The sequence below is a fragment of the Entelurus aequoreus genome, linkage group LG10, assembly GCF_033978785.1.
Source record: "Entelurus aequoreus isolate RoL-2023_Sb linkage group LG10, RoL_Eaeq_v1.1, whole genome shotgun sequence".
Taxonomy (NCBI): Eukaryota; Metazoa; Chordata; class Actinopteri; order Syngnathiformes; family Syngnathidae; genus Entelurus; species Entelurus aequoreus.
In genome coordinates, this window is record NC_084740.1 from 666,107 (window position 1) to 691,776 (window position 25,670).

The following is a 25,670-nucleotide window of genomic DNA, read 5'->3' on the forward strand; positions in this document are numbered from 1 at the left end:
CCGGCCGAAAATGCATAATAAAGAAGGAAAAAAACATATATAAGTCGCATTTTTTGGGGACATTTATTTGATAAAACCCAACACCAAGAATAGACATTTGAAAGGCAATTTAAAATAAATAAAGAATAGTGAACAACAGGCTGAATAAGTGTACGTTATATGACGCATAAATAACCAACTGAGAATGTGCCTGGTATGTTAACGTAACATATTATGGTAAGAGTCATTAAAATAACTATAACATATAGAACATGCTATACGTTTACCAAACAATCTGTCACTCTTAATCGCTAAATCCCATGAAATCTTATACGTCTAGTCTCTTACGTGAATGAGCTAAATAATATTATTTGATATTTTACGGTAAAGTGTTAATAATTTCACACAAGTCGCTCCTGAGTATAAGTCGCACCCCCAGCCAAACTATGAAAAAAACTGCGACTTATAGTCCGAAAAATACGGTACATTGCCCAAGAGAACTAGTTCCTCTATCTTTTAAAATGGACTTAAACTTCCCCAAAGTGATCAATTCTGGTAGCCTCAGATCTTTCTGGATGTTTTTTTTTTTTTTTTTACCAAGTTCTGTATTGGCCTCAGGAACCAACATGTGGAGGACATTCTGTGAGCCTAGGCTGTAATGACTGGAGTCTCTACACACAAAGGAACACAGATAGGTGGGGACAAGTCCAAGAAGACATTTATATATAAAAACTACCCATTGAGAAAGTCTTCGGGCAGTTAAAGATAGACTTTTTATTGTTAGTGCATATGGAATATGTGTAAATAGAGCAGGGATATTCAACTACTAGGGCTGTGAATCTTTGGACACCACACGATTTCATGCTTGGTTGTATCGATTGGTTTCAGTATCAATTCTCGATTCAAAATCAATAACATTGGGTGCCAGTTCTATGATTAACTACATTCTTCTAGAAAATAGACATCTCTGATAAATCTTTATATCACTCAAAATAAAACTGACTTTGTTTAATAAAATTCTACCCAAACATTTACTAAAGTCAAATACAAATAAGGCAACTAAAGAAGTATCCAACGCTTCTCTTTTTTTAAAGTAAATCTGTTCAGCAGATATAGGCATCTACATCAACTATATGATTTTTTTTTTAATCGATTAAGAATCATTACAAACAAGAAACGCAATTCATTAGAAAATACATTTTTTTGACACCCCTATCAACTACTGTAAACTATTTTGGCGGCCACTTTTCCAGAAAGCTAAACACCGGTGGGCTGGACTTCTACCTTCACTATTAGTCTTATTTTGTATATGAATCAAACCAGCGTCTTCTATGATAGACATTTGATTTTGGTCTATTTATTGTGTCAGAGTTACAGAAGTGCTCTGCTGTTTTTAAGGATCGTCTGCAAAAAAGCTAGTCAAAGATCATGTCTATGACAACATTCTAGTGTTTTTAAGAATCTTCTGCAAAAATTTGAGTCCCTTTTTTTAAAAGTTTTTTTTCTTTTTCCTTTTTGTCCTGTCCAGCCACTCAGGCAAATCATATCGTTGATGTAGATGTCCATATCTGCTGTAAAGATTTGACTTTAGTAAATTGATTTATTTCATCTGCGATGAGGTGGCGACTTGTCCAGGGTGTACCCCGCCTTCCGCCCGATTGTAGCTGAGATAGGCTCCAGCGCCCCCCGCGACCCCGAAGGGAATAAGCGGTAGAAAATGGATGGATGGATTTATTTCATGTTTGGCGCAGCCGGAACGGAGCAGTTGGGAAGAGAAAGAAGAAGAAAAGGAAGACAGAGGGGGAAACAGCAGGGAAAAGAGGAGGATAAGGTAGAGAGAGAGAACAACAATAGAACAACGTTAGCAAATACGATATGTACAAATATGCTACGAAAAATTATAGCAAACAACTAGTGAGTAAAGTAGATAGTAGTAACACATAATGACAATGAACGTTATTGCACTAAAAATGAACATTTTGCACTAATAATAAGGAGCAATAAAAATACCAATAGAAATAGCTAGAGCTGGGGGAAATAATACATTTTTAGATTCATCATAATTCGGATATTGACGATTATAAAATAATTTAGTAAACGTCAATAATCGACGATTTATTTATTGTAAATAAAGTAAGGCAGACAGCTCTAAAATTTGGCTGACTGCAGCAAACCACCTCACCGATAGATTCGACCAGCTCCTTTTACTATAGGTTTCTTATGTTACAGTTTTGCACACATTTTCATTAATTTAATAAATGTGATGGGAATTTCTTAATACAAATGCACTGATTTTATAAGTTGAAAGTGATAAAACTCTTGTTTAGTGAAACGAAAAGAAACGTTAAACTGCATCAATATACATAGATTAAAGATGCATCAATAATCAATTTTTAATCAAATCGTAGCGCCTGAAACCTAATCGTAATCGAATCGTGAGGTGGCCAAAGATTCCCACCTCTAGAAATTGCACTATTGATAATGAATAATAATAATCTCAATTATCAACATTACAATAGTTTAAAATGCATCAATACATATATGTAATGAAAACTTGAATTTCAAATGAAAGCAGATACATCTTGTTTAAAGTGAACTTGCAGATCACCAGTTGAATAGGTCAAATAATGAAAAAAAGAAGGCCTTGAACACCACTAGTATAAGTAAAGAAGTTGAACAAACAATTACTGACCGCGTCTGAAGTAAACACGCTACAGCAACACCTTAGTTACATAAATCACATTACCAAAAAAAGGGAGAGGACTTAAAAGGGTGCCTTGAGGAACGTCTCAGTTATGTAAATCTCAAGAACTAGCAAGGTTAAAATGTCAAGGCAAGGATCTCCCTATGTGTTTACAGTGATCCAAGTTCCTTTATACAACAGGAACACTCTAGTGTTTTTAGGAGTTTGCTGCAAAAATTATAGTCTCCCAAGTGTTGGCCTGAACTCGGGGGCCGGTATGGTATCATTCCTGAGCCGGATTTGACCAACAGGCTGGGAGTTAAATAGCCCTGCCATAAAGCTTGTTTATAACCATCAGTCATGAGGAACCTCTTTCCAGCTGGTTGTACATGGCCACCGCTTCACAGAGGACACTTTTTCTGGAAAAAAAAGGCTTCACTACACATCTTCAAACAAACTTAGAAATATTCCATTGATATGTCAAGTCAGCTAGGGCTGCAATGATTAATGGATTAATTTGATTAGAAAAAAAGCTTTGATTTACATTCGGTGGATTTCATTAATCGTTTTGAGTGTAACGAATACAAATTGATAACATTTGGACTGCATGGAGTGCCTGGAACTTTAAATAGACACATAAGAGCGATGGTGTAGGTGCTGTGATATGTTTGGCGGCAAACAGTTTCTATTTATTTTGTAATCAATGCACACATGTAAAAAATGCAATTGAAATGTTGATGTGTATCTATTAGGAAAAAAAAAGAATTAATGTTTATTTGAACTATTTTCCCTAAAGTAAAATTTGGGCTGATAAGTGTGTTTTATCTGATTACTCCATTAATCAAACAAGCTAATGGATAGATTACTTTATTATTAAAATAATCGATAGCTGCAGCCTGACTTCAGCGAATATGCGTGATGTTGCAAAGATGTGAGTGTAATGTTAGAAGTTCATGCCAGACTTGCAAAGATATGTCTCTTGTCCCATTTCTTAATGTTACAGTGTATATGTAAAAAGTGGATAAAGTGCACAATAGTGGTTCTTGTTTGGACAGTCACAGACCGTGTAAACACTGCTAATTAGCATTAAAGCTACAGAAGCATGTTGTCAGCTTAATACAAGAATATTTAAACTGTCTAGGCTAGATTTTGACCAGTACATCAATACCAAAACAGTATCTTGAGATCTTAAAACAAGATTGAAAATACTATAGTAAAACCTTTAGGTATAATTAATACACAAGTAAACTGTGTGGGTCATGTATTGTTCAAGGCCTCACTATAAACTGAGAGGAACAGCTGCTCCCCTTTTGTGTGTTTTCCTTAATGGACGCGTAGGATAGACCTCCGGCAACTTAGATGACATCACTTCCTGTTTAGCATGGCTCAGGGGGTCCCTTGGCGCACATCACTAATTAACAGCATTGTGCTCTGAGCCATGACACACATACCGCCGCCATATGTACTGCATGCCTCCCGCCTACTCTCCTCTTCGATACGTTTATTGTTATAGTTAATTTTCTTCCTGTTACCACATATTAGTGTGCACAATGTGAAGCACAATGTCCCAGAAAAAGGTTAGTGCTCTATTTTTGTGGCTCACACACGGATGCCCCCTCAGGGATCCGAGAATGAGGAGATGGAGCGTGGCCAGTGGAGGAGGGAATCTGCCCTTGACCCTTTTTCTGCAGCTTATACGATAGCAGGTCCACTATTGAAGGAGACACCGAGACATGCTTACTTCGAATAATGCAGAAGCAGAATCTGTAAGTCACGTGCAGCAAAAGTCACCTACAGGAAGGCGAGATCGGGTGGCAGTGCGAGTTTGCTGGCATCAGTTCCATTTGTACTTTAGTTTGTTTACTGCCATTACACAAAAGAAAATGGCCAAAGGCTCAAACAAGGCTCCTAGGGCACAGAGAGGTTATATTTGACCTCCTTGTTGGTTCTTGTTAGCACACATGATAATTTGATGCAACAACTCTTGTTTATCTTGAATCAACCAGCAATGAAGTGTCCCACACATTAGCAAGAACAGACACGTCCCTATCTGAACCTCAATCTGGGCAAGAACAAGATGACGTCTTCCATTTCTTTGCCTCGGAATTGTACTGCAAATTGCTTTTTTGCATTTTTAAACCGCTGAGTTTTGCTTTGTAGTCAATATACACATATTACCACATTGGAATACATACACTGTAGAATGGATAAATTACAATAACATTTCTTAGGGATGTTGCAATCAGGTTTTTTCTGCCGATGGTGATACCACTCATATCATCCATGAATGAGATTGACCGATACATACATTTTTCCAGTGTAACGATATTAACGCAATCTTTAAACTCGTTCCTAGAGATGTAATGATATCAGAATCTCACGGTATGATAATATCACGGTATTAAGGCCAAGGTACAATATTATCGTGGTATATGTAAAAAACAAAACAAAAAAACACTTACTGTATTTGAACACAAACATAATGTTCTAAATCATATTTATTACTACACAGTAAGGCTGGGCGATATGGACGAAAAAGTATACCTCGATATATTTTTACTTAAACTCGATATTCGATATATATCTCGATATATTTTCAGGTGAAAGTATTCATATAAAGATATTCATTTTTGAGCGATGTTCAGTGAAATTGAACTGTAAACAGTCAGTGGCACTTGTATTAACCCTATTAATGATGGGTATTGACAGCACAGAAAATAAACTGTTTACGTAGCACAGAATTACATCACATAAATGAAATTGAAAAATATTATTTCTATGTAAAATAAATAACAGCTGTGCAAATAATACAAAATGTATCAAACTCAGATTTAAAAAAAATACAATTGCAGGCAGGCACTTTGTGGTATCCCTTCCTGGTTCGATGACCCGCCCTATCTTGCCTCTGATTGGCCTGTCCCTAACCAATCGTGACTCATCATAGTAAACAACCAACCAATCATGGATGTTCTTATACGTGCAAGCACGTCTTAGAAGGAGGAATGGGAGGGGTTTAGTAGCCCATGTAGGGGCGTTTAGTAATTTTAACATGAAATTAATTATATTGATATTACGATATTTTCTTAATTCAAATGTTGTTTAAAAATATATCGATATATCTTACAAACTTGATATATCTCCCAGCCCTACTACAAAGCAGTCTTTTTAAATGCAAATAATTGTTCGGGAACATCCACTGTGTCTCAACTTTTAATTTCACCAAAGCAGTGTCCTCTACAGTGGACATTATTTCTATCTGTTTTGAAAATGCAGTTTCTCAGAAAGGTTAACTCACATTTTAGCTTTTAATAATGTAAATACCTCACAAATTGACATTTAGCTTCACTGGTTTTATCTATTCTGGGTGATGGTAGCTTATCAGGTGCTCGAAACGAACATGGTGCGCTTACCTCCGCCACAGAGGTTCTGTTTTTGCCAGGGTTGGTTTATCTGTTTGTTAGCAACATTACTTAAAAAGTAAGATTTTTGGAAAAAAAACTGTTCCTCTATCTACTTCGTGGAACACATTGCACTTCCTGCTTTCTCTTTCGCTCCACGCCCCCACATTGCAGACAGTTTATTTTCAGACCCGACAAAGTAAAAGCGCCCAAAAAAAAACTACACATCAAGTTTTTGTTTGATACAGTCATGTGTCACACCATTATTAAGAAGATGTTGAAACCATAATACTGCGGTATCTACAAAACCATTACATCCCTAATAGTTCCTTTTTTCTTGTATTACATACAATTGTTTGAGCTGTATAAAGTCAATAGCACACAATAACTAAACAAAAGTGAAAACTATTTAGTACTCAAAGTCCTCATGTGGCCAGGGAATTATTTCCTGAGTTTCTAAATATTAGCTAACAAATTATTGAATTTAAGAAAAATAATGCTCTAGTATCGCTCATATACTGATACTATCAATCAATCAATGTTTATTTATATAGCCCTCATTGGTATCTTAATTTATGGATCACCTCGATCCTCCTCTTACATGTTCTGTACAGACTAACAATGCTGACACACCATCAGTTGTTATATTATCCTCGCTCCCGACTCTTATTAATTTACGTCTTAAATTCCTGTTAATATCTGCTTACTTTGTGCTATATTATGCTTTAATCTACACTTCTTATAGTTTACTAAGCATTTTTTTATTTGGTGTTTAAAGCTAGCTTAGTGGTTAGCTTTGCTAGTAGCATGTCAGTGTGTAACATGTTAAGCCTCGCCCTACAGTGATAATAACACTTTATGTTGATTCTCAAGATACTAAGAAAATCAGTTTATTTGCTGTAATGGAGGTGATAATTATTAGCTTAGGAGAGTGGAGACACATAATTAGCTGCTAGCCGGTTGTCAGCCGGGTGACCAAAAATAAATAGAGCCAGAGGGGGTTGGCGTTTTCAATCTGCTTTAGAAGGGGACAAACGGTAGAAAACGGATGGATGGATGGGATGATCGGCAATTGCTATCATGTATTTTTTCACTAAAATCGGCCGATATGATTGGTGGCCGATCGATCGGCACATCCCTAATATTTCCCTGTTGACCCCACAAGGCAACTTTGTGCTCTGTTTAAGTGGTATTGTGACACTGCGTGCTGTGTGCACAAGCAGGTGTTGACTAGTTGCTGTGTGGGTAGATAGCAGCACAGGACCTGCACCCCAAGGCATGATTCATTCCATTTTAGGTTTGACGTTTAGTCCAACGTCATTTTTGGCAGCCACTGAGTAAATGAAGATGAAAATTGTTGAGTCAGTGCACCTTGTTGACGCAAAATAACATTGTTATTGAGGACGTATAGATCAGCCCACCTTTGTTTACATTCAACAACTATATCTTAGCGGTTTGCATATCCTCCTACAGTGTGTAGTGTAGCATGTTTAGCTATTCTTTGTCCTCTTGGTATGATACTCAACGTAGTAAATGTATGGGACACAGCTACGATGTGTCATCAACATGCATTATCACGATATGACATCATTTGCCAAATTAATTTCATTTGTATCGAATACCATCTATGACACAATCCTATTCCAATGTTGACGTAAATGCTAGTAACCAGACCTTAACCAACTTTGATAATAAAAAAACAAAACATGGATAAAAGCACAGTCTGTAGGTTCAATGTGCACAATGGAATAGCTTAGTTTTCACAGACAGAAGTGTTTATACAAGTTTAGCCAGCAATCAGCAGAGATATGAGGAAATGAGCAGTATCACCAGTCCGTGAGTTTATCGAATTGCGGTTATCAATCACGGTTTTACAGTCATTTTCATTTGAAACGGCAATACTAATTGTCGGGAGTCTTGACATGGTTTATTGTTGATGTCTGCAATTGTTACACCCCTAATTGTTTAAAATAAAACAATACCCATCCCTAAGTACGAATACCACAGTTGGTACACACACAGGCTCCGTCTGTACTCAAGAACACCAGATATTTTAGTGGTTAGCTTTGCTAGTAGCATAAATACATTCAGTGTTGGTGCTGGAATTTTCAAAATGGGGTCCCAGGGACCCCATCAAGTCATAAAAATGGGGTACCACAGTACATTTTTGGGGTTCCTCTTTTTTGTAACTATTTTGAAAACAAATAATAAATGTATGCATTATCCTGTTATATCTCACATTCTATATTGTGTTTTGGAAAAAGGTTGTCATAAATGTTACTTAATTCATAAAAAAATATTACAAAAGAAAACACATTTTTATGCATAGATACATTTATTCAGTAATAAACCTTCATACACTTTCTTCTTTCCTTCGTGGATCTAAACTTTACCACTGCCGGTAATTTTATCTATATTTTTATTTAATAAGTGGTAGGTGTATTTATTTCATTACAAAGTGTAAAAAAAAGTTTTTCCTTCGGTCATGAAATTATGATAATGGTGTGCCAGGGCATCCGTACATTATTAATTTAACGCTTAAATCTCGAGAGTCTACATCAACTTCATATCTATCCGTCAATTCTAAGTTTTTTTATGTTGTATTTTTGTCTGTTTTCTGCCCTTTTTGTAAAAGAAAACTTTTTTTTATGGCAAACACACAAAATATGCAAAATCTTCCAGAAAAAATATTTTTCAAAGTGGAATATTTGATGTGAAGTAATCTGACCCTTGCATAGGTCAATAATTCATAAAACATTGATTTTGATTCAATATTATATTTTGAGGACTTCCGAAAATTTGCGTTCTTTCTGATTTCAATGTGTAAAAAGACACAAAAAGTGTGTTAACGCCAACAGTATACATATGAAATGATTGTTCAAGTACAAATGTATTAACTAGGGATGTGCCGAGCGATCGGCCACTGATAGGCATCGGCCGATTTTCATGAAAAAGTATGTAATCGGCAAAAGCCGATTTATGCCTTTTAATGCCAATCACAAACACCGATCCCCTCTGGCTAACACTGTATTTATTTTGAATCCCCTGGCTGACAAAGCGGCTAGCAGCTCTCAAAAGCTAATAATAATCACCTCCATTACAGTAAATAAACTGCATTTAATAATATCTTAAGTATCATTATTACAGCTAGTTTGAAACACCAAGAATAAGTGCTTAGTAAACTTTAAGAAGTGTATATGGATGTGCGGTACAGCAGAAAGTAAGCAGATATTAACCGCAAATGACCAAAATCAGAGTCGAGAGAGGATAATGTAACAACTGTTGGTGTGTCAGTATTGTCAGTCAATACATGACATGTAAGAGGGTGGATCATCCAAGAATTGGTGGTGTTGATACCAAGAGTAGTTTCAGTATATAATATTAGTGATTAGGTCAATGTATTTGTAGTCTCAAAATACTTTTTTTTTTCTTGGTAATTCCTTGTACAAAGAAGGGTTTTGAGAGGCAAAAACCAAACGTTTTAAAATAGTAGTTTTTGTTTAGTTGTTGCATACTATTGACTTAATATTTATCATATAAATATTTATATTTATTGGTTGCACGATTGCACCAAGAAAAATTCCTAGTTTGTGAACCCGTTCTCAAACAATGTCACACTAAGGGTGACCGTATGAACAACGCCAACACTGTCATAAATATGTGGCATATAGTGAAACCATACTAAACATATTTTGGGGAGAATATTTGCACCGCAACACAACATAAACACTACAGAACAAATTCCCAGAATTCCCTGCCTTACCAACTCTTCTGGGACGCTACAATATAAAAAAAACGCCATTGGATCTACACCTAACATCCACTGTAATGATACCAAGTACAATAGCGTATCTAGTCGATACAACTATGATTACATCGATATTTTTTAGCATCACAAAATCTTCTTTCATTTTATAAAAAATTACATTATGTTTATAAACTCAGGAAATATGTCCCTAGACACAGGAGGACTTTTAATATGACCAATGTATGATCCTGTAACTACTTGGTATCAGATTGATACCCAAATTTGTGGTATCATCCAAAACTAATGTAAAGTATCAAACAACAGAAGAATAAGTGATTATTACATTTTAACAGAAGTGCAGATAAAACATGTTGAAACAGAAAATAACCAGATATTAACAGTTAATTAACAAGTAGATTAATCATTAATTTTCTACCATTTGTCCTTAAAAATGTTGACAAAATAATAGAATGATAAATGACACAATATGTTACTGCATATGTCAACAGCTAAATTAGGAGCCTTTGTTCGTTTGAGACACTTGTGATTTAGGGCTATATAAATAAACATTGATTGATTGATTGACTAATAAAAGACAAGTTGTCTTGTATGTTCACTATTTTATTTAAGGACAAACTTGCAATAAGAAACATATGTTTAATGTACCCTAAGATTTTTTGTTACAATAAAGCCAATAATGACATGTTTTGTGGTCCCCTTTATTTAGAAAAGTACCAGAAAGTACCGAAATATTTTGGTACCAGTACCAAATTGGTATCAGGGTAGCACTACAACACCGTCAATACCACTCATCATAAAAAATTGGAAAATCTACAGTTAATACATGTTATCGGTTTTGGTATCAGCCACATAAAACCCTGATTGGAACCTAACTACTATTAACCAAATATTTGCTAAAATATTAATGTAATTTCTGTCCTCATAAGTGACAAGCCAGTCAGCTAACTTTAGCCTAACTTCTATCATCGACCTCCTTTGTACTCCGGGTTCTTTTACGTAATCTCCCCCAGGACACGTCTCATGTAACCCGAACGTGTCGCTGTCTACATTTGAAGAGATTTCAGATCATGTCGGCAGTGTTTACACGCCGGCTCGGTCAGCTATCTCCCTAAGTGGGGCGGTATAGCTCGCTTGGTAGAGTGGCCGTGCCAGCAACTCGAGGGCTCCAGGTTCGATCCCCGCTTCCGCCATCCTAGTCACTGCCGTTGTGTCCTTGGGCAAGACACTTTACCCACCTTCTCCCAGTGCCACCCACACTGGTTTAAATGTAACTTAGATATTGGGTTTCGCTATGTAAAAGCGCTTTGAGTCACTAGAGAAAAGCGCTATATAAATATAATTCACTTCACTTCACAAAGTCTGCGATAAGCATGTAAAATCACATTGCATTAATCGGGATTACACAGCAGCCACAGCAGAGAGGTTGGCTTGGCAACTTATCCAGCAGACCTCATGGCTTGTTACATGACTCTGTCTGTCTCTGTGTGTGTGTGTGTGTGTGTGTGTCTGTGTGTGTCTGTGTGTCTGTGTGTGTGTGTGTTCGTGCCCCTTTCAAGTAGACCAAGTGCGTGTCTCATGAGACAATGTTTTTAGATTGGTCTACTTCTTCCTGAGCTGCCCATGCATGTGGGGGCCGACTAGTGGACTAATGCGAAAAAGAAGAACACTGATTTTGAAACGCACATACCTATAACTTCTGCTTCTGCATATTAATGGCTCTCTGTGAGGAACACATATTATGTTCTTCTCAGCTTGTAAAAAATTGTAGCAAACTTAAACATTTTTACTCACAAATGCCTTTTAATCTAACCCTAAAACTATCGAAACAAATTGATTAATGGCTAATTTAGCCACTTGATTTTGACCTTTGGCTTTTTTCATTGCGCAAAAATACACCTTTTATCGTGAGCCACGTACTCAAAACAGTATGTTCATAATCAAAGTCACTGCTGTATGTACATTACTTTGTATATAATATCTAAGTAAACATTTGCTGAAGGAAGCAGCTTTTGTTTGATTGTTCATGTTAGGGTTGTTCACGCTACCTTTGAAAAAGCTTGTAACACACCACAGTCGTCCTTCTTTTATTGCTGTTAATTGGTTCAGGACATACAGTCGTGGTCAAAAGTTTACATACACTTGTAAAGAACATAATGTCATGGCTGTCTTGAGTTTCCAATAATTTTTACAACTCTTATTTTTTTTGTGATAGAGTGATTGGAGCACATACTTGTTGGTCACAAAAAACATTCATGAAGTTTGGTTCTTTTATTAATTTATTAATGGGTCTACTGAAAATGTGACCAAATCTGCTGGGTCAAAAGTATACATACAGCAATGTTAATATTTGGTTGCATGTCCCTTGGCAAGTTTCACTGCAATAAGGTGCTTTTGGTAGCCATCCACAAGCTTCTGGTTGAATTTTTGACCACTCCTCTTGACAAAATTGGTGCAGTTCAGCTAAATTTGTTGATTTTCTGACATGGACTTGTTTCTTCAGCATTGTCCACACGTTTAAGTCAGAATTTTGGGGAGGCCATTCCAAAACCTTCATTCTAGCCTGATTTAGCCATTCCTTTATCACTTTTGATGTGTGTTTGGGGTCATTTTCCTGTTGGAACACCCAACTGCGCCCAAGACCCAACCTCCGGGCTGATGATTTTAGGTTGTCCTGAAGAATTTGGAGGTAATCCTCCTTTTTCATTGTCCCATTTACTCTTTCTAAAACATCAGTTCCATTGGCAGCAAAACAGGCCCAGAGCATAATACCAACACAACCATGCTTGACGGTAGGCATGGTGTTCCTGGGATTAAAGGACTCACCTTTTCTCCTCCAAACATATTGCTGGGTATTGTGGCCAAACGGCAACATTTTTGTTTCATCGGACTACAGAACTTTCCTCAAGAAGGTCTTATCTTTGTCCATGTGATGTCCAAGTGTATGTAAACTTTTGATCACGACTGTAAATCAATTTCGTTAATTAGGAATTCTTATTTATAAATCAAATATTTTCAAAGCTCGAGCATAAAAACCTGTTTACAACCTTCTAAATACATTTTTCAACATTATGAAAGCCATATAGACATGAAATAACATTCTTTCAGTCACCTTTACACTTTTTTAATTCAATATAGTAATACTGCCTGAGGCTGAGCCAATCAGTGGCCACAATGCTAAACAGCGCATTCTGTTTGGTCTTCTCTAATGGCCAATACTACTTATTGATATATATTGTTCATTTGGCTATTTTTATGCTTAAAAATGCTTAATTTAAGACCAAAAAATATGTAAAATATGCTTTAAAAAAAACACCTCATTTCTGATTGTTACTTTAAACGCCTACTGTCTGTCTCCTGGTCAGAGCTATTAAAGTTATGTATCGGGTCGGCAATTGTTTGTAGCAGCTGTAAACGTTGGGTGTTGTATATACAGATATCTGCTCTTCAGCATAACTCATTTTCCGCTGAGTGGATGATATGGCAAATCTTCCTGCCATGATGACCTGCTTTACTCGGCATTGGTTTGGCTCTAAGGGGACAGTAGGCGTTTAAACTTACCATTTAGAAAGGAGGGCACTTGATGGGCTGTGTATTCAATGCCCGCGCCTAAGTGCCAAAAGGGGGAAATGTCGCATTCATAAAAAGAAAAAGACATCGTGAAAGTCCGTGCGGCCGTAAAATTGTGTTTTTTACGTGCAGGGCTTTTGGCACTATTCTGACACCATAAATATCGGATCGGGACGACTTCATTTATCATCCTGTGAAAATGAGTCAACAGTCATTACTGTCTGAATAGCTGGCAACACAAGTAAGTAGAAAGATAATTGTGTCCTGCCAAGAATCAGCCATGGTGGTGGTAGCAGCGTCATGGTCTGGGTCTGCATGAGTGCTGCCAACACTGGGAAGCTGCGGTTGGGACCTACGACCTCCTGAAGTAAAATCCCTGCTGAATTTTGACATTTTATTATTTAGTAATGGCTGTAAGTTCAGTTATGTTTAGTGCATTGCAAAATGACAGAAAAGTGTCTTTAAGCTTTTTTTTTAGCACTTAGGATGTCGTTGTGGCTTGTGCACCCCTTTGAGACACTTGTGATTAAGAGCTATATACGTAAATAAACTTTGATTGATTGATTCAAGGTTCAAAGGTTTTATTCGTCACATGCAGAGTACACCACAGTGAAATGCTTTTTTCCATGCTCTTCAGATATTGTGTACAGTGGGATCGAAACACTAGTTGCTGAATCTAATACACTAAATACAACAATTTGAATAGCTCTGATGTACATTAATTACAAGACAATAAGTTGCATAATAAGTCCCAGTAGTTATGGTAGAAGTATCAGTACAAGTGCAATATCAAATAGTATATACAGTATAGGAAGTAATACATATTAAGGTGTCTACAGTTCTTTTGGCAGTTGAGTAGTGACAGTAGTATGAACAGAGGTAATGGAACACTATGACTTTTTATACTCTTGTTTTTACATTATTTACAGTGTTTGAATGAAGAGTATTGTAGTCTGGTAATTACAGTGGTAAGTAAAGTGATTCTTGTGCGTGCGGTTTTGTGCAATTGTGATAAGTGTTAATCAGCGGTGCAGTTGAGCAGTCTGATGGCTTGAGGATAGAAGCTCCTCCTGAGTCTCTCCGTGTTGGCCATGAGACTCCGGTAGCGCTTGCCTGACTGCAGCAGTGAGAAGAGGCAGTTGCTTGGGTGGCTAGAGTCCCTCACTATCCTCTTGGCCTTGGATCTACACCGCCTGGTGTAGATCAGCGCTCGGCTGATCTGGCCACTCTCTGCAGTCTTTTGCGATCGTGTGATAAATTGGTAAATGTGTGTTTGATAGCAATGTTAAAGGTTGGATTTGCACACTTAGTTTTTCTGCAAATTCCATGGGCTTGTGGTAGCAGATCTGTGCTCTCACTCGTGCGGCGACTACTTATTATGACTGCTTTTATTTGATTAGCGAATAAATGCATGACGCAAGATACACCTCTGTTTGACTTTTAATATGTACTTCTACTCATTAAACATAGCCACATCAAAGATAATTTCTGCTACGTCCTATTTTCTGGTGTGAAGCGATGTTACGGCACCCCTACAATTAGGCTGCCCTGCCACATTTCTATCAATGTTTATGAGCGAGGGCAAACCGAAAGCGCCAAATCCGCATTAGTAACGATGTAACTAGGGCTGCAACAACTAATCGATTATAAAAATAGTTGGCGATTAATTTAGTCATCGATTCGTTGGATCTATGCTGTGCGCATGCGCAGAGGCTTTTATTCATTTTTATTTTTTATTTTATTTTTTATAAACCTTTATTTATTAACTGCAACATTTACAAACAGCTGAGAAATAATAATCAAAATAAGTATGGTGCCAGTATGCTGTTTTTTTCCAATAAAATACTGGAAAGGATAGAAATGTAGTTTGTCTCTTTTATCCGATTATTAATCGATTAACCGAAGTAATAATCGACAGATTAATCGATTATCAAATTAGTTGTTAGTTGCAGCCCTAGATTTAACAATATGAAAATTTCATATCACGAACTATAGAGAACACCTAGGGCTGGGCAATATAGACAAACGCATATTCTGATATATTTTGGCTGAATACCGATATGCGATATATTTTCCGGTTTTTTTTCTCCTGAAAGTGAGATTAGACAAAGTCGAACCCATTTATGCATGTCAAGTTTTTTTTATCAAAACAAATACTTGAGTACATTTTTGAAAATGTTTAAGTATCACACATAGATTTTGAGTATGCAAAATATATAAGAATAGTAAAGTGTAATCTTCAATCGTCTTTAAAACAAACTTTTAACAATGCTTAAATTCTCAGGTAATGACAAAAACACAAAAGAACAAAATATAAAATAAACTTTGTGATTTAAGCGGACATTTTAAACATCAGCAGCAACTTCAAAATCATTTCCTTTTAACAATAGTGTTTGTTTTTTTAGCTCAACATTTTTAAAAGACCCATTCAAAATGTAACACCAAGCTGTCAACCGCAGGATGCTGTGTGGCAGGTGACAATATTCCCCTTGCAGTTTAACACCCGTTCAAATTATGTATACAATCGTTGTGGCAGTGTTTCTTTAGCAAAGTACTTGTGACTGGAAGGCTCATATAATACATTAATTATTCCTGCAAGCTTTTTAAATCCGTTTTTTTCCCCCGTACCTTTGCAACGAGGAACATCAATTTACACACAGTTTATATTTTGGGAGAAATGTATTCTCCATTGTTTTCAAGTGTATCTATCTCTCACGCGTTGTTAATTTGAGAGAATCACGTAAATTGTAACTCGCCACGTTGGATGGGTGGAGGGTTGGGGACACAACAGAGAGACCTCCGCGTCAAGGTATCTATGTATATCGGTATGGCGGCATTGTCTCAAATACATGCCTCTTTCTAAAATATACTGGTATACTGCCCACTCCTAACCGCACCCACTAAATTTTAAAAGAAAAAAATATTTTTCCATATATTAGCCACACCGTACTATAAGTTGCAGATATATACAGTGTGTTGCGAAAGGAGTTATTTATACAGAAAGATTTAGTACATGTTTATATTACATACCTTAATTTTTTCCCAAATGGTGTCTGTAACACGGCAGTAAAACGGCTGATCAAAAAAAACAAAAGTAATTTTCATGGACCCATGAGCTGCGGAATCTAGCTCTCCAATCAGCTAAACAGACTCAATAACTTTGCTGTGACGTTTTGGGGAATTTACTGATACATTTGTGAAACTGAAACAATAGAAACGGAATGCCATTGTAAGTTAATAATTTTAACAGACAGTTGTAAACATGTTAGCATATTAGCTGATGCTAACGACGCTCTCTTGATTACATTACGATAGCACTTACAAGCATGATTGAAAACACTCCTACAGACATCACACATGGGTGTGATTTTAACCTACATTTAGTAGGTTAAAATAGTTTTAGTTATACTGTAAAACTTTCATACGTTGTTTGGAATGATGAAAGAATAATCCATATGAGTATTTAGGCTACGGACTGTTAGAATGAACGGTATACCTACTCAGTGGTCTAGTGGTTAGAGTGTCCGCCCTGAGATCGGTCAGTTGTGAGTTCAAAAACCCCGGCCGTGTCATACCAAAGACTATAAAAATGGGACCCATTACCTCCCTGCTTGGCACCCAGCATTAAGGGTTGGAATTGGGGGTTAAATCACCAAAAATAATTCCGGGGCGCGACCACCGCTGCTGCCCACTGCTCCCTTCACCTCCCAGGGGGTGATCAAGGGTATAGGGTCAAATGCAGAGAATAATTTTGCCACACCTAGTGTGTGTGTGACAATCATTGGCACTTTAACTTTAACTTAAACTTCGGGTTGAAAGCTCTGGACCAGTAGATCTCAAACTATGGTACACGGGCTCCATCTAGTGGTACACCAAAGAAACACTTAAGATTTAAGTACAATGTTTTTATATTGCTATATTCAAACACAGTGTTACTGTGTTTAATGTTACAGTGGCCAAAATATTAATTATAGTTGTTAAATAAAACCTCTGTCTTTTTTTTTAATGAATACTTCGGCCTACTAATGTATTGTATTATAATGTTGGTTATAATTATGGTGGTACCTAGAAAGCCAAGTTTTTTTGTGGTGGTACTTGGTGAAACAAGTTTGAGAACCACTGCAGCACCACTTGTCCAAAAGATGGCGCCATAGCACAAACAATAACACACCTTTTTAGTGTTTTTGCTTGGTTTTTTTGGAAACTATTTGCACTATGACAAAGAGAAATACACAAATTAGCTGCACCGTTTTTTAAGCAGCAGGGTTCAAAGCGTAAGAAAAAAGTAGCGGCTTACAGTCCGTAATGTGAGGTATTCCATAATTATTGTGGTATATTTGAATGTGCTCAAAGAGTACTTATACACACTGTAATCTTTACATTTTTCAAAACAAAAATACCCACTGTTAGAAAGTCCACTATTTCGCATTTCTTATGCCTAACTGATATATATTTTCGGGTGAGTGTTGTGGTGTCCTGTGTTCAGCCTTCTTTGAATGCACCATAAAAACACCTCCTCTTGTATTCTTTTGGGTATAGTACGATCACTCTGTTCTAAGAGAACAACGTAAGTAAGTCACATTTATTTATATAGCACTTCTCACAGAGAGATCTCAAGAAGTGATTCACATGGTTACAATACAAACAGTACAATCACAGCTTCTAGGTTCGCAATTGAATAGCTTAGTTACTCACACAGCGATGTATTTATATAAGTTTAGACTGGGGTATGTTGTTTCTTAAATGAGGAATAACGTTAATGTCTCTTGTATTCATGTTAGCATATTAGCTTGCGAGCGAGTTCATCGAGACTTAGACTTAGACTTCCTTTATTGTCATTCAAATTTGAACTTTACAGTACAGATAAGAACAAAATTGTGTTGCACTAGCTCGTTGTAGTGCAGGATAAAAGAGCAATAAGTTGCAGATATGAATAGATTTACTGTACAGATAAATATATTTCACTTTTGCATATGCATCCACATTGACGGATGTATGTTGTATTGTCTTTATAGTCCAACGAGTTAATCCGTTTTTTGGGGGGATTGAGTGCAGCAGTCAATACATTTTTTGATCATTTTGATTTGAAATAGTAATACTAACTGGAGTTTTACAGCAGTTATCATTAATGCCATTCATCTTTACATTCCTAGTGGCAGGCTTCCACAATTAATTAAATATGTGGGAAGCACTGGTTTAATTCTTATAAGGAGGCAGGCGTTCTTCTTGGGTGCTGACTCAGCGCACACGCACCGAAAATTGACGCGGCTCAGCGAGTAAAAAATGTTACAGTATTCGGTACTGATGGCACAAAAAAAAGGAGGTATCTGTGTATTTTTGGCTTGTTGGTATCAACTTGATATCAAAGTATAGATGCTTTTGACAACCCAAGCTTCCAGTCTATACTGGTGACCTTTCAGAAGGTTCAAGAAAATAGTTGCTGAATAGTGAGGCATGTAATCGCTTTTGTCAGATACTGTCAGTACTGACGTTCTAGTTTCGCCAAGCCTTGCTTTTTTTTGTTGTTGTTTTGAGGCCCCGATCACTTCTTTCCTCAAATCATTTTATCTGCTGCCTAAGGAAGGAAATGCAGGGAAAAAGAGAAAGGAAGCACAGAAAGGAAGGATGTCTCTTCCACATGCACTGGGCGTTTAGGGTCTGTCTTGTTTTTCCCTTCTCCTGCAGTTGCGCATTGTAGGGCTTTGGTTAGGAGAAGTTTAAAAATAAAAGCGAAGCGTCCACAACCCTCTACTTAACATGTACTCTACTGGGTTCCCATAAGTCTTGTTTGCTACGCTTGTCACTTCCATCTTTGGGCCCTTTGTGTTGACAGCGTCCCTTCGCTTATAGCAAACGCTATACAGTGCTGCTTCAGCAGAATTAATACAGTATTTGTTTCTTTACAGTAATGACTGACTCATGCTTCCTATATTTAGAAATAGATATGGGCGGCATACAATCTGTTATGCTGCACTATAGCAGTCTGCATCAAAGAGAGAGATGTTCCTAATATTTTGGTAGTATTGAATTTAACTAAATCAGTGCTTCTCAATTATTTTCTTACACCCACGAGGAAGGAGAAAATATTTTGCGTCCCCCACTCTCCACAGCGACTATAAATAGTGCAGTATCATTTGTTTATATCGTTGATTTCCAAACTTAAGTAGCACCTCAGAAAACTCTTCAAGTACAACCATAATGACCAAAATTAAAATACAATGTAGTAGTAGCTCTAAGTATTCATTAAAAACAAGGTATAGGTTTTGTTTAAGCATGTATATTGTAACATTACACAGTTTGAACAGTTACATTACAATATTAAAGTAATTATTTGCCATACCACTAGATAGAGCCTGCAAAGCACTTGTGGTACCGAAACCACAGTTTGGGAATCACTGACATATATATAATTTTGAACATTGTATCCTTATTAACATTAAAAAAAACAACACACCAGTCTTTCCTCGTCTCCCACGGCTACTACATAGGCTTTGTCATATTCTAGTACGACCAAAAAAAAGCATGTTCCCTGAGATCAGGTAGTTAGTAGTTAATTGATCAACACATCCGTAATTTTAACTACTTTAACTATTTGTTTGTGTAGCAGATTGAGTACAAGAAGTGAACAGTGTTAGAAATTGCTATAAAATTAAAAGGGGTAGGATTAAATAAACTCTGCTTTTTTCTACCTTTTTCAGACACGCTGTAATAAGAAACTGGAAATATGTGATGTACCATATTGTAACTATGCATGTTTGAAATAAACTAATACCTTAACCTTTAACCATTTGTTATACATGTATACTATTATGTTGTTGTATACTGTACTTGTAAACGTGTTGTTATATATTTTAAACAGGTCATTTAAAAAAGTTCCAAACACACTTTTGGGTTCAACTCTTGTATTAAGTCTCATTGGATTGTTCGGGTGTACCGAATGCTGTGTAACATTATGCTAATTAATTCGTTCCTTTGGTGTGTTGTCAGGCTCAGGTGGCATTCCTACAAGGCGAGCGGAAAGGACAGGAAAACATGAAACAGGACCTTGTAAGACGGATTAAAATGTTGGAATACGCTCTCAAACAAGAAAGGTAAGACCAAGGGCATTTCCATGCGCTTAATGTCCACCTAATCCATCTTTGAGAGAGTCTCTAGAGTGTCTTGTAACGCGTCCCCCTGTGCGGTCTTGTGCGGCCTTGCAGGGCTAAACACCAGAAGCTGAAGACTGGAAATGACGCGAGTCCCGGCGACAAGAAACCAGAGATGGAAGCAGAACCACGTATGTTTTCAGCCTTTGTGTCTCCATGGCTTTTAAGAAAAATGTTGTAGCAGCGCTTCTGGCCATTTCTATCAAACCCCACCTTTGTTATTATTGAAACGTCTCACTTTTTATAGTTCCCAATGGCCCAGCTGAGTCAGACTCGGAACCAGCCAATCAGATGTCATGGAAGGAGGGACGTCAGCTACTACGCAAGTAAGCCTTGTCATCTCTCATCTCATCTAGTATTCATGTGACCTTCAGGTGGGAGACGAGCATTTACAATATTCATATTAATTTCCTATTATTGCACTCACTTGGAATAGAAAAGAGTAATAAATCTTTAGTTATCCCGTAATCAGAAAGATCAAGTATAACAGACCTGCGGCCCATTAAGATTTTCAATCCGGCCCGCCATCAAAACTGTAGCCGCTAATATGATGTGCAGTGCTGTTTTTAAATGATTGTAAGTCTTGAACTATAGAAAGTATTTCAAGAGTTGAAATATGCGCTTTTGGGTGTTATACTAGTTATTACGGTAATCTACGTCACAGCAGCTCAGACGAGGAACAAACCAGAGTGGGCGGGGTTTGTTTTTAGAGCAGCCCGCCCGAAACGCATGTGTCAGGAACAGATGCGGAATCAGATTTTTACAACAAATTTCTGTAGAAAGTGATAATATATCATATTGTAGGTGTTTATTACTCTTTGCATTCATATTTCGCTGTTTTTTACATTTTTGTTGTGTTTTGCTTGATGGTAAAAGATGTCTATCGAGGAGCTGGTCTGAGAAGTAAAAGAGGAACGATGTTCATATGTTGTTAATATCCAGTGTTTTATTGTCCATAGTTAATATTGTAAATCCCACTTTCTTTATTTTCATGTACATTTTGGGTGTCCCATTCAGTAAAAAACTGTGAAATTCCTTTCTTTTTTTGAGGTGGTCTGTTAGAACTCTATTGGACATTGTGACTTTTTGTATTAGTGTTCCTGAAAAAAAGGGACCCAAACACACATACTGTACAGCATATTTTTACAGCTAAATGTGTACATATGATTTATACACACATACACATTGGCCCCCCAGGCACATTTTTTTTCTCTCAATGTGGCCACCGAGTCAAAATATTTGCCCAGCTCTGAAGTATAATCACAGCAAAGTGGACAGCAGCAGTATAAAAAAATCTACTTATTATTAGTGTACTGCATATACAGTACACTAATAATAAATACTATACATTACTTGGGTAACGGTGCATGTATTTGTAATAGTTATTAGCGACGTAGCCTCAAATTTATATTGCGATATACCCCCAAACACACATCAAAAGTGGTAAAGGAATGGCTAAATCAGGCTACAATTAAGGTTTTAGAATGGCCTTCCCAAAGTCCTGACTTAAATGTGTGGACAATGCTGAAGAAACAAGTCCATGTCAGAAAACCATAAAATGTAGCTGAACTGCACCATTTTTGTCAAGAGTGGTCAAAAATTCAACCAGAAGCTTGTGGATGGCTACCAAAAGCACCTTATTGCAGTGAAACTTGCCAAGGGACATGTAACCAAATATTAACATTGCTGTATGTATACTTTTGACCCAGCAGATTTGGTCACATTTTCAGTAGACCCATAATAAATTCATAAAAGAACCAAACTTCATGAATGTTTTTTGTGACCAACAAGTATGTGCTCCAATCACTCTATCACAAAAAAATAAGAGTTGTAGAAATTATTGGAAACTCAAGACAGCCATGACATTATGTTCTTTACAAGTGTATGTAAACTTTTGACCACGACTGTATATTGCAGCCTTCTGCAATAACAATCTATATCACAATATATTATTTGGTATATAAATGATGATAGAACCTTTTCAAAACTGGTTACAAAGGATCATAATTTGGTCGCTGACGTATGCAGTAACATATTGTCATTTCCGGTTGTATTATTTTCTCAAAACTATTATTAATTTACTGTTAATAGCTGGTTACCTTTTGTTGTAACATGTTTCTATCTACACTTGCACTGTTAAAATGTAATAAGCATTTATTCTTCTGTTGTTTGGCTGTTTTACATTAGTTTTGGGTGATACTACAAATTTGGGTATCGATCCAATACCAAGTAGTTACAGGGTCAGTATTGCTGATACGTCAAATTTTCAAGATCATTGAATAAATATTATTTTTTATCATCCATCCATCCATTTTCTACCGCTTGTCCTTTTTGGGGTTGCGGGGGGTGCTGGAGCCTATCTCAGCTACATTCGGGCTGAAGGCGAGGTACACCCTGGACAAGTCGCCCCTCATAACAGGGGGCCAACACAGATAGACAGACAACATTCACACTCACATTCACACACTAGGGCCAATTTAGTGTTACCAATCAACCTATCCCCAGGTGCATGTAGCTTTGATAGGCTCCAGCACCCCCCGCGACCCCGAACGGAATAAGCGGTAGGAATTGGATGGATGGATTTCCTACTATTGGCTCTGGTTGAAATCCTTCTGTGTTTGCCCTTAAAGTCCTCTTATGTACTGGGACTTATTGCCTGAGTTTGTACGGTAAACAATAACACAAACGACAAAAGATTTTTCGATTATAAAAAATATCGATCTAACCCTAGTGGTATCGACCATATACTGGTGCTATACTTTGTATCGGATTCGTTACTGTCGATATTTGTATGGCTCCGCCCACCTCCGTTTATATTCACAAGCTCTAACTAGTTTGCAGTTAGCATATCCTCTGATGTTTAGTTAGTCCTCGTCCTTCTGTGATAATGATACTACATATAGTTTATTTGTCGCCATGGCCTGTAGGCGAATTGTTCCCAAACAGGGGACTTTTAAGGATAGAGGAGAGTTTTCAAGCACGATTGCTTGACAAAGACTGGGCTGCACAGTACCTGTTTACAAAGTAGACATGTGACTATATAGCGAGGCAGTCAAACGTCTCGTTCCTTAACGTTTCTCATGTTGGAATTTGGTACACCTACTAATGTTCCTGTCGCGGCGACTAATGCTCATTTGCTGCTTCCTCGGCAGGACATAAAGTTTCTGATGTGTGATTTCCTTAGATCAGACCTGCAGACCTACACCAATGCAAAAATAGAAGAAAATGATTTGTTTTCAGTTTCTGTCTTGAAGATCAATGATAACAAAAAAAAAATGCAAAAAATCAAAGATGACATCACAAACACGTCACTCACAAGGTCAGAAAAGCTGTTGTTCCATGCCCTGCTTGACATACACCCCCTTTTACGGCAGTTACTGGCACTTTACAACACCCGATATAAAAGCAGAGCAAACTAATTGAGCACAGATACATCAATATGCAATGAGAGATAATATTTCTAATTCAATTTTAAAAAAATATAACAAGATACCAGATTTACAACTATGTAAGTTATTACTGTATAATTTGAATTACTTTAAATAAAGTATGAACATAAACATATGCAACATCTATCGAATATGTCAGGGGTCCTCAAGTACAAAACTTGAAGGTCCACAAATGTTATTTTGAAACAGGCTGGGTCCGTTTATTATCGGTCAAACTTATATAGTAGCAGGAGGTAGGTAGTAGTTTAACATTTTCTTAAAATTAACAAAAATAAAATAAATATCCAATAAAATACATGAAAGATTTTCTTTGAAACAAAAATAAATAAGAACTTAAATAAAATAAATATTTCAGTACGTCTGGTAGCTGTGGCATCAGAGAGTGGGATTTGATTTATTTTAACTGTCATTTCCTCCTTTTCTTTGCCTTCAAACATGGCACCCATCACTTCAGTCAAGCATTATTTAATTATTTCTGCACCAGAGAATGGCTTCTTGTGTTTACCCAAAGCCCATGCCACTCTGAGTGAGCACTCTGTTGCTATTTGTTGTTGTGTCATAGATTTAACAAAAATCTTGCTTGATGTTTCATATGACTTTTTCAGCCTGGTGATATCTTTTTTTCTTTGCTCTGAATCATGAGGAAATGTCTCTTCAAATTCGCGGTGCTCTTTCAGATAGTGACGTTTCAGATTTTCACTTTTCACCAGAGCAACAGTACTGTTGCATATTAGACACATTGGTCTGGTACTTGCAGTAGGTAGGATGAAAACATATTGCTCTGTCCATTCTTCCTTGAAACGTCGGTTTTCCCTGTCCACCTTTCTTTTACCATCCTGAGCCAACTTGGAGCATGCCGTTGGGATTTGATTCACATTCAGTGACTGACGAGTGAACAGTTAGCGAAGTAGCGATACGAGACAACTGTATGCATGCAGCGAAAGGTTCCATGCATGTGGCATGAGCGCTGTATGACCCAGGTGGTAACAGCCTATCAGCGCGTCGTTGTGATAGATATGACAACCCATACTCTGATTGGCTGATTTCGCAGCCAATCAGAGTGGCGTTCTCTCGCTCCGTCTCTCTCTCTCTGTTTCTCTCTGAGAGAGAGAGAGAGAGAGAGAGTGAGACACTGAGAAGTGTAAACGAAACGTGGAGATATTTGACTAAAAACAACAAAGAACGTTGACTTGCGCTAGCGATAACTCAAAGATAAATACAATTATTATATATTTTTTAAATAATTATAATCATAAAAATTTTTTTTTTTTTTAATTTTTTTACTATAATTCGTGCTGGGTCCGGACGGACACGTTGCTGGGTCCGGACATGGACCGCGGTCCGCCTGTTGAGGATCACTGGAATATGTCCTTTGACTCTTAACAGTTCCGCACCGAAAAATGTACCATTACATCCATACTAAGCATATGTATATGGTAACTGTACATTACTAGATTAATGATATATAAGCAGATGTAAACAACACCAGGCAGCAGGAGTATAGCATCAGAATTGTAAAAAAAAACAATACATTTGTTGCGAATGAATACACCAGCAATAATAACTCTAGCCATCACAATGAAGTGACAATCAAGACATTAGTAAACTATAGAAAGACAGTGATGTACAGATGGTTTCCTCTTAGCTCACTTTATGGTACCACTAAACATTTTCAAT

At 37.0% G+C, this 25,670-nt stretch overlaps 2 protein-coding genes across 8 annotated transcripts in view; one reads left to right on the plus strand and one right to left on the minus strand.

The window, feature by feature from the left end:
* Positions 1-25,670, minus strand: part of LOC133658138 (ribitol 5-phosphate transferase FKRP-like) — a 40,454-nt gene that overhangs the window by 13,801 nt on the left and 983 nt on the right. For 2 of the 6 annotated variants that reach the window (XM_062059789.1, XM_062059791.1), the window contains exon 2: positions 23,648-23,743. The exons of 3 other annotated variants lie outside the window; for them this stretch is intronic. The gene's annotated coding sequence lies outside the window, so the exon portion shown is untranslated. Of the gene's footprint in view, positions 1-23,557; positions 23,744-25,670 lie in introns of all 6 variants that reach the window. One more of the 6 variants, XM_062059790.1, reaches the window with a different exon arrangement.
* LOC133658137 (striatin-4-like) overlaps positions 1-25,670 on the plus strand; it is a 59,123-nt gene that overhangs the window by 5,310 nt on the left and 28,143 nt on the right. For both annotated transcript variants that reach the window (XM_062059785.1, XM_062059786.1), the window contains exons 2-4: positions 20,384-20,487; positions 20,599-20,675; positions 20,792-20,870. In XM_062059785.1, coding sequence (XP_061915769.1) covers positions 20,384-20,487; positions 20,599-20,675; positions 20,792-20,870 — 260 coding nt within the window. The remainder of the gene's footprint in view (positions 1-20,383; positions 20,488-20,598; positions 20,676-20,791; positions 20,871-25,670) is intronic.